The sequence below is a fragment of the Limulus polyphemus genome, unplaced genomic scaffold (assembly GCF_000517525.1).
Source record: "Limulus polyphemus unplaced genomic scaffold, Limulus_polyphemus-2.1.2 Scaffold169, whole genome shotgun sequence".
In the NCBI taxonomy this organism is placed as follows: domain Eukaryota; kingdom Metazoa; phylum Arthropoda; class Merostomata; order Xiphosura; family Limulidae; genus Limulus; species Limulus polyphemus.
In genome coordinates this window covers 661,326-671,319 of record NW_013665779.1, presented here as the reverse complement: position 1 = coordinate 671,319, position 9,994 = coordinate 661,326, and the positions used below count along the sequence as shown (strand labels likewise).

Genomic DNA, 9,994 nt, shown 5'->3' with positions numbered 1-9,994 from the left:
GAAACTCCTGAACAAAAAACTAACACTAGAATAGAAGCTACATCTTTAATTAAAAAGTTTGACGATTATGAAAAAAAACAAAAAACTGATGATTTCATGTTGGCCTAACAAGTAAGGTAGAAACACTTAAAAAGAATGATTTTGATTCATTTGAAAATGAAGCAAGTAATTTATCCACCACTGGTGACAAAATATTTTACGAAGAAAGAAGCAGGCAAAACACAAACGGAAAATACTATTTGAAAATACTAATAATGAAATATTGTTAACAGGAAGAGATCGATTCATTTGTAGTTTTCTTTGTAATTTGTGGTCGACTAGTTACCGAAATTGACAAAAGAATGTAATGTTACATTTTAAAATATTATTTAATTTTGCAATAGAAAACAAATAAAAATATAAATATATGAAACAATTATCTAATTTATATATGAGTAACATAGATACTGAGTCACTTAAAGAAGAAACAGCACATTTGTTTTTAGAATTTTGCGAAGAAGAAAATGTTTGTTGCCCGGGTGACGTATAATTTACTATCGGATGATCGACATTTCCAAACGTAGAAACTGTGCTGAGAATTTTTTAAAAAACTTTTCCTATTAGTAATGCTACGGATGAAAAGTTATTTTCTGTGTTATAAAGAGTAAAGAACTATTTACGGAACACATTATCTTCTCTTTAACTTCTGAAGACAGAAAACGAGGAAATACAACATGTGAATTACGAAGAAATTGTTGCCTAGTTTGCAATAAAAAAAGTCGAAAAGTTTTGATATGAGGTAGGTGTTTATTCTTTATTTGTTTAAATCTATATTATTATATATATCTAATACAATATTAGTTACTAATTCACACTATGTCAAGGGTAATGTTAAACGATAGGGGCCCAAACTTGAAGTTGCGCCTTGGGCCCCAGAATAGCTAAATCCGTGACTGTTACAAAGGAAAATAATTAAATGATAATTTAAAAAGAACAATGATTTATTTTTCTGAAGATATATTTAATTTTTGTTTACTGTTAATTTACAAACGTTTTATTTATCTTGCACGGGTCAAATTTTGAGTTGTAAAGTGTTCTATCCTTTGGCTTGTTCTTTTGGATTATTTGGTTAAAATAATGCGAGATTTTGTCCAAGTTACAATCAAAAATAAATACATTTCTTTTTTAACATTTGCTACAGTCATGCTTACGTATATAATTAACTTCAGGCTTCATACAAAACCTTTCAACAGAAACTCCGAAACTACTGTAGGCCTAATGTACTAATAACGTTTAACAGATATTTTCTTAATTAATAACAAACCTGATTAGCTGACAGAAGCACTAACTCTTAGTGACCTGAATAACTTTCCTACATCAACAATTCAATATTTGTCGATCAAGAACTACTCGATCATCATTTCTGTATTTATACTGAGCTCCCACTTCTACCAAGTAGGGGAAGTTTCTAGGACTATTTTAAAGAATTTTCTAGATCTAGAATCATCATCATGATTAGCATCTCCCTCTGGTAAACAACTAAGTTATAACATTTAAAATATAACGTCCAGCAGTAGTTAATGATTCTGATCAATGCCAATTCCCGAAAGTTTAAAACATTTTAAAGTAATTTGCTTGTCTTCTTCTTCTTTTCTTTTTCCTTACAGCTATGTTATAGCTGTTTTATAGTATCATAAAAGTCCTAAAGGTCTTATCTTTCAAGTACTTTTGTTTCACATATTACGACATATCGATTAATATAAGTGACAATAGTATTTACATAATGCTTAATTAACGGAATTTAAAGTGAAATAATTACATGTAGTATACCTTTCACAGTAAATGGTTTAATTTGGTCACTCATTTCATGAGAAGATAAGAACTACATATATTTTATGAAATCGGGGAAAATAGCTACCCACCTTTTTCTTAGCAAGGCACTGAGATAAGAGATCACGTGACAACAATGGGTGACGACAACGATAAGGGTTCCATATCGCTTCCTGCCAAAAACAACTATGTCGATTACTGCACGATCCACATGGCAGAACCCACCGTCCTAAAATAAACCAAAAATAACCATAAGCAAAATATACAAATATACAAGGATTTATAGTATTCAGGTAGTTATTGTTGGTAAATCTTAGAGACGATACAGTCAAGGTAGGCACATTTTCTTCGGTAAGGTGGTTAGAGTGCCAATAACAATTCAGTTTTAAGTCACTTTACAGAAAACGCGATCTGTTTCCTTACCTTTAGCACAATATAGAACTTACAGACCCTTTTACATTTTTTCATCTTTAAATGTCTATGAAATCTTTAATGTTAACCTTATCAAACAGTTGCTTTGACAATATTTTCTCTAAGGTGGTTTTGAGCTCGACACTCCTATTCACATATAAAACTATAAGCATAGTAGATACATTAAACAGATGTTCACCGAAGTGTTGGTCTAAGGTGAAGTTTTGATTGATATGAGAGCATTTTTTTTTCATCCCGTCTTGAAGAGACTATTCATATTCTTTAGCTTTTCACTTGTTCCCTCTCTTCCGGTTGGTCAACGCTAAGTTTACATGTTTGAAATGCTAAGATTACGGGTTCTCGATTCTCCGCTGTGAACAAAGTTCAGATAGTCCATTGTAAAACTTTGAGACAAAAACAAACAAGCTTTTCAGACTATGGGAATTATTTGTGGCTCTTATCTTTTAAATAACATAACCTTGTAAGTATAAAAGAAAACCTTATCTCAGGCCTGTGGTTATTATAATTTAGCAGCTACTTAAGAGTTGAAATTCCTTCAGAAACTATTCAGCAAACAAAGAGTGTAAGGTTTTTAAAAACAACCGAAACTATTTTTAGCCGCGGCAAAGCGGCTCGTAGAATGGCCCCGAGTTTGTTTGTTTTTCAAGTTTCATAGCTCCGTCATCTCTTGACCGATTTGAGTTCTCATTACAGTTTTGGACTCAGGAGTTCAAATCCTTTCGATTCATGTATTTCACTCATAGATGAATTTACTCTAATCCTGCTTAAAAGAATTTCAATTACCGCGGCTTTTAAGGATTCCCTCATGTAACTGTGTAAACTAGCTCCTTTCTTCGTAAAACCTTCTTTTAGTTTTATTATCACAAATATTTAGTAGATATGTAAACGGTGAAACACTTCTGTTCAAGCAGTATAGAATTAATCTTGGATAACAATGACAGTTTGATGTTATTTTCTTAGTGCAAAGCTACAAAATAGGCAATTTGCGCTCTGTCACCGGGGCGGAGGGTGGGGAGGAATTGAGCCATGAATTTTAGCGCAGTAAGTTCGTAAACGTACTGATATCCCACTAGGGGACTGGTTTGTTTTAGCGAAAATCTACATAATGGACTATCTGTACTCTGTCCATCGCAGGGGCTTTAAACCCAGATTTTAGTGTTGTAATTCCATAAACTTACTGCTCATCTATCGGGAGAGGGGGGGGGGTAAAAGTTTGATACACTGTTCACTTTCACACTTTAAACTAGCGGTTCACCCAAGTAGGCGCACCCCTGACTCGTATACTTTATGTAAAAAATCATCGTGGTTTATATTAATAAAATGTTAAATTAAAAGAAACTGAAAAGTGGGTTAACAATACGTGAATGTTGAACGCTGGCTTCTGGCTATTGGCTAGTGGAATACGTTGGTAACCCAACGAGACTGTTCACCAGTTTTGATGTGTGGAATTTATTTTTAATGTTTTTTCAAAGTTTCTTGGGTAACATAGAAAGGTCTTCGCGTACCCGCAGGAATATGCGTATTACAGGTTAGAAACCACTGCTTTAAAATATAACACCTGCATTCAATGTGGGTGTACAACAAAATTGTCTGTTAGTTAATGAAAGAAAACCTTGTCCCAAAATGTGGCTCACGAAAGCAATCTCGAGATATGAAGCTTTTAAAGTCGCACTTTGGTATTTAAACTTTGCGCTGCAAATACAAATTATATGTTGCGTTACATTGTATAAATAAAAAAGTCTCACAGATGCAAAGCTTTATTTTCTAAGTTAAGTAATATTTACGTAATACCCTCATTATGTAAGTAAAGTAACACTTCGATGCGGAGCTTTTATCTCTAAGTGACACTTAGACGTAGATTTTTATTGAATAAGTCAAGTAATACTTAAATATAAAATTTCAATATTCAAGTGAGTGAATAAGAGAAAATTAAATTGATTTTGTTTACTTAGGAGCCATCTAAGTGTTTCTACTTCATTTTAGCTATCCTGCGCATATAGTTTTTATAAACTTAACACCAAACAGATTTTGAACCAAGTTTATATTATAATAGATATAGTTTAACCAATTATACAACTGGGATGTTTTTGTTATCCAAGTTGTTTGAAAACAAATACATTTTACATCACTGATAATGGTTTTCCAAAGGAGACCCAAAACTATTAGAAAGCGCTCGAGTTTTGGATCTCGTTTGAAAACCATTACAACTTTTGTATGTGATCCTATGTGCTAACTTCTTAATCAGATCTAACATCACTGATACTGTTGTATTGATCGTATTAGAGTTGTAGCAAAGTCTTTATCTTGTTAAGAATCCAAACAAAGAAAAACCCAAAATTAACTGGATCAGAGTGCGATATCAACGATTACTTAGGTTGTAATAGGGGAACTTCATTTATTTTTTTTTGTGTTAAAAGTTTTAGGTTCTTTATTCTTATATCCTCTAATCCAGCGTTTCCCAAACTATGTTTCGCGGAACACTGGTGTTCCGTTTAAGATTGATAGGTGCTCCGTGAGAAAAAAAAAATCATGAATTTAAATTATAATAAAATATTTAACACTTTCTGTTATATCATAACTTATTATGAAATAATTGGATAATATCGACTTTGCATTGAACAAGAATTATAGAAGATGCCATATCTATTCTACATAATATCTTAGTGAAGAAGTTTGTACCTAAAATGTATTATTAGCATAAATATGTAATTTGATTAAATAAATAAATGAATAATATACAAATCTAGAAGGAACTGCGCGCGTAACATATCATCTACACTGATACTTCACGTGTCGAGTTTTCCATTAAGCTTTTTCGCAGCTGAAAAGTGTTCCGTGGACAAAAACGTTTGGGAAACGCTGCTCTAATCAGTCACCAACTTCCTAAATTATGCGATCTGTTGATTGTTTTTTCCTACCCTCATTATTTTGTTTGTTTCAGAGTTATTGTGCAAAACTACACAAAGATATTTTCGCGTAGCCTTACGCAATTTTGATCTGACGGACTAGAAAAAGAAAGCACCTAATCAACATTACCCACTGCCAACTTTGGGGATAATTTTGTCTGAACAAAAATTGGGGTTTGACCTTCTCTCTCATAGTGTACCCACGGCCTCAAAGGGCGAAGCGCTTTTATACAGCAACAGGTCGCAAACCACAAACTCTCTGATCCACAGTCAAGGCGCGCTAACTACTAGATCATACCCGACCAACCCAATATTTAACTCCCTACGTTTTTTCTTACGATTCTTGGGTTTGTCTTCATAAGAATGAGTTTGATAAGATGACATCTATATCAGTTTGTGTCAACTTTTTGCTCCTCAAGGCCCATTATTCGACACAACAGTAATGGCCCATATTTGTGGTTGATTAATTTATATCTTTGGGCAGTGACAACTGTACTGGCCTGCGGCGGCCTACAACTGCGCGTCTCATCGCTCATCGGTTGGGAATCTTTGACTTACATCACTCTTTTCAAACACAGTGATAATCAAATAAAGCATTGAAATCGGAATTTTAAAGATTCATGCATGCTCAAATAACCTAAAAAAATACATTTTAAATTCGGATGATAAAATAACAGAATTTTGTGTAGTTTTAGTATGATAAAGCTAGTTTGACAAGAATCATTTCTAGAAATGCCAGTAAAAGAAGAAATGTGTAAATAGTTTTTAACACTTCATAAAATCTACAAACTGTAGATAAAGAAGTTTGTTTGTTTTAAATTTCGCGCAAAGCTACACGAGGGCTATATGCGCTACCCGTCCCTAATTTTGCGTGATAGACTAGTCACTAGTGGGAAGACAGCCTAGTCAAAACCACCCACCGCTAACTCTTGGGCTACTCCTTCTCTTTTGCCAACGAATAGTGGGATTGACCGCGACATTATAACGCCCACACGGATAAAATGGCGAGCGTGTTCGATGACAGGGATTCGAACCCGCGACCCACAGATTACGAGTCGAGCGCCCTGACCACCAGGTTATTCCAGGCCCAGAAGGTCTAGTACGTTATCCATTCGACAGGACTCTCTAGACAAATAATACAATTTATTTTTGAATTTTCAACGAATTACACCTGCCTGGAGTCTTGTAGTGGTCAACGTTTCAGCTTCTGTGCTGAGGCCTTTATCAGGACAGAGTAATTTATTACAACTACCGACAACAACAACAACAAAATATCGTGCTATGCGCTTTGGGGACGTGGGTGCGTTGTAAGAGTGACAGTCAAATTCCACTATACGATTTAACAAGAGTAGCTCAAAAATTGACAGTGGATTGTATTGACTAGCTTCCTTCCCTATTGTCTATTATTTTGAAATAATGAACGGCTAGAACAGATAGCCCTCAAGCAGCTTTGCGTGAAATTCAACAAACTAACAATTGAAAATCTGAATGTCTCTCACAAGAATGTATCATACAATTTTCAGCTTTATTATATAAATTTGTGACACGGTACTCGCGCTGACTTGATGAGGGCTACAATGTACTGATCAAATTGTCGTCCACCACAATAATTCAGGCAGATGTGTCTGTTTAAGATTTAAAGCTAGTACTTCCTATTTTGCCAAAATTACCATTTTAAAAGCCTGTTTCTTCCGTCAAACCAATATTCGCCAGTCTGTATTATTCTTTGGAAACTCATTTAAGTTTTTATTTATTTTGATTCTTAAATTAGAAGACGCATAAGAACAGAAACATTTTACCACCTCTCTCTCTTACGAACAAAGTAACGCAGTGAAACAACATTATACAGACACACACACACTTACATACCTGGAGCATCACCTACGTCACAGGCCGGTAGAGCTGCAGTTATTTTCATTTGTGTGATCCAATCAGCTTGGTGTTCTTTCTGGATACCGCAAGGCTCATTGGAAAACACTTGAAGGTCGCACTCCTATACGCAAAATAATACAGAAAGTTGGTGCAAAAATTCTAATTCTAAACGCCTTTAATAAACAATAAAGAGAATTCGAATCATGGTCTTGAACTTTTATTTTTCATTCCGCTATTATGATGGCCTCATAAGTAGAAGAAATACAGACGCAAATAATATACGTATGGTGTTTTAAGATGTATTTTACTCATACACCAAAACACCATATACATATAATATATACTCCAACACTATATGAAGCCTCGTCTTATTATTTCGATTTTCTCTTAATTAGGGTTACTGATTGACAAGTGGTAAATCGAATGGGCTTCCCATTTATTTTTTTAGAACACAAATAATATGTTATACAATATAATTTTCTCGTAACAAGACAAAGCACTTAAAAATACTCGTGGTGTTTGATTCTATGACAGAATTCAAGAAGCATATTTTCGTGCCATCTAAAGATTTGTTTCTTAAATGAGACGTATAATGCCCTGTCTCAGTGATTGTGAAGTGAAACCATTGACTTGATTAATCGAATAAATCTTGTATGTCACTGTGATTTTCGACTAGGTAAATCTGCATACAAATCAATACACTTCCGTGTTCGTAGCTTTTATGGTTGTCGTGAATTAGAGGTTTTAATAACGGGTGTAACCAGGTTTTTGTGAAGAGATATTAAAAAAATCTGATAATTTAATTTATATGCTAAACATGCTTTGAAATAATAATAGATAATATAATAGGGCGTAGTGGTGACCATGGCTTTTATTTAGCCATACATCTTTCATCCATTGTTATTACCTAAATATTATTTAATTAGTATAAGGACAGCTAGTAAGAAGATAAAATCAACGAAACTGATTTGGGCACGAGCTACATGAATTGGGAGTAGACAGTTTGGTACATCAAAGTTATATTAATTAAGCTGTACTGAAATAAAACACCGAGTCCTTGGCAATTACAGCTGCATTAAAAAAAACATCGCAATTATTACACGTGAGTAATTAAATGTTCGGAAAGAGAATGTAAGCCAATTTTGAACAACTTGGAAATGTATCGGTTGTCGTTAGAGTATGATCGAACCAAACATATTATATACTGTCACTGGATATTTTAAAGCTAAAGTCTTTTTATTTTTCTTCATCTTATCGACAATTTCATATCACGAGAAACTATTTTGTCCTATTATTTAGTAAAAGTATTGTAATGTTTCATCAGTTTTTGCCATAAGGTTTTCTTATGATGCAGATTCGTAATGTTCACTGCACAGCCGGTCTGGTGTAATGAAGGAACCGCTCGAATTACACCTAGTTACGCTCTTTATATAATTGCAAGGGTTCTAGATTGCTGCTGAAAACCAGCACTAACCTGTTTCAAACTACACACTTGATGGGGGAGATCCGGGCTGAAGGGTGGTTCCTCATGTGTGACTGACAGGCGATAAACCAGTAAAGTGTAGGTATTAACTACCCATGGTTCCGTATGAGAAGTATCCACTACAAAAAAGGAAAGCTTGTTTGGACCCACTCCAAGCGTGTAATTGGTTGGCCTGTAAAAGAACAAAAATCAATGGGGTAAATCATAAACTGTCATGTTGTGTTGAAACTCACTTGGATAATAATAGAAAGAGTTAATGTACAATTCAGTTTCATAAACTTGAATTTGAAATACAAGTATACATTTTATTTGTTGAAAATAATAAAATCCGAGTATTTATTCTGAAAATGACCCTTAAAAAACAGGGCATACCTGGATGGTCCATATTTATCATCTATTCGTACTTCTGTTTGACAGTTCTGGCCAAACGCCCACACTCTCAACAATAGCTGGTCGTAGGAGACGTTAGCAATGTAATCCGATACGAGGGAAGAAAAAGATGGTGTTAGGGTTAACGGTGGTGACGTCGTTATCTGACCGATGTACGGCATGGTTATTGGGTCTAAAAGGGTAAAGTAACACGGGATCTACTGGAACTTAAGTGCAAACATTACTGTCATTATGTAAGTAGCATCGGAACATGCAAACCAAATCAAACTAATTTCAATATTCTACGCATGCGTAAATATTGTGAATATATTGTTCAACATGTACATTAACAAAAATTCATAAAAACTGAGAAACTTAAATAAACAAGGTAAGTTATATTAAATTGGGTCTTAATAATTATTTAAATGTTTTTAGAAGAAAAGTATCAATAAATGCTTCGTAAGCGTCTGATGTTTGATTTACTTATCAGAACAATGTGGGAAAGCTACTTTATTTTTCTGAGAATTAACATGATTAATTTCAATATTTTTATTGTTTGTTTTTTCATGAAAAAAGCAGAAAACTTACCACTGCTACACTTTCTGCTGGTAAATTGGTCTAGAAAAGGAAGACAAAAACCTCATTACTCTTACATTTATAAACTTACCTATTCAAGAAACATTGCTCGTCGAACATTTAAATTTAAGCTTCCTTCCCGAATCGGAAGTTAAACGTTATATACATATGATAGTTTTGTTTTTGTTCTGATTAGTTTATAATATTAGATTTGCTCGTCGTATGCCTAACTCGTCTACTATGAGATTAGGTCGTCAAGAAATTAATGTCGCGTTTCGGAACACTTTCATTAACCATCCTCCCAAAAACGTACATCACGTGTAGTCTATATAATGTGTAAAGTTTAGCATATTCTAATCCCTTATAGTGACGGTACACGACGAGAAGCACTTTCGGCATGTAATGCTATTTGAATACAAGAAGGTAAATAACGCCTTTGTAGCCACAAAGAATATCAAAGAAGTTTATGGAAGTGTTTTGAACGTTCGTACGTGCCAACGCTGGTTCGTCAAATGTCGTTCAGGTGACTTTAGTCTTAAAAACTGTG

At 34.1% G+C, this 9,994-nt stretch overlaps 1 protein-coding gene across 2 annotated transcripts in view; it reads right to left on the bottom strand.

Annotated features, from left to right (window-relative positions):
- LOC106477743 (cadherin-like and PC-esterase domain-containing protein 1) overlaps window positions 1-9,994 on the bottom strand; it is a 159,058-nt gene that overhangs the window by 16,644 nt on the left and 132,420 nt on the right. For both annotated transcript variants that reach the window (XM_013938278.2, XM_022381502.1), the window contains exons 15-19: window positions 9,460-9,489; window positions 8,875-9,064; window positions 8,494-8,674; window positions 7,017-7,140; window positions 1,902-2,038 (exon numbers count right to left, since the gene is read on the bottom strand). In XM_013938278.2, the coding sequence (XP_013793732.2) occupies window positions 1,902-2,038; window positions 7,017-7,140; window positions 8,494-8,674; window positions 8,875-9,064; window positions 9,460-9,489 (662 nt within the window). The remainder of the gene's footprint in view (window positions 1-1,901; window positions 2,039-7,016; window positions 7,141-8,493; window positions 8,675-8,874; window positions 9,065-9,459; window positions 9,490-9,994) is intronic.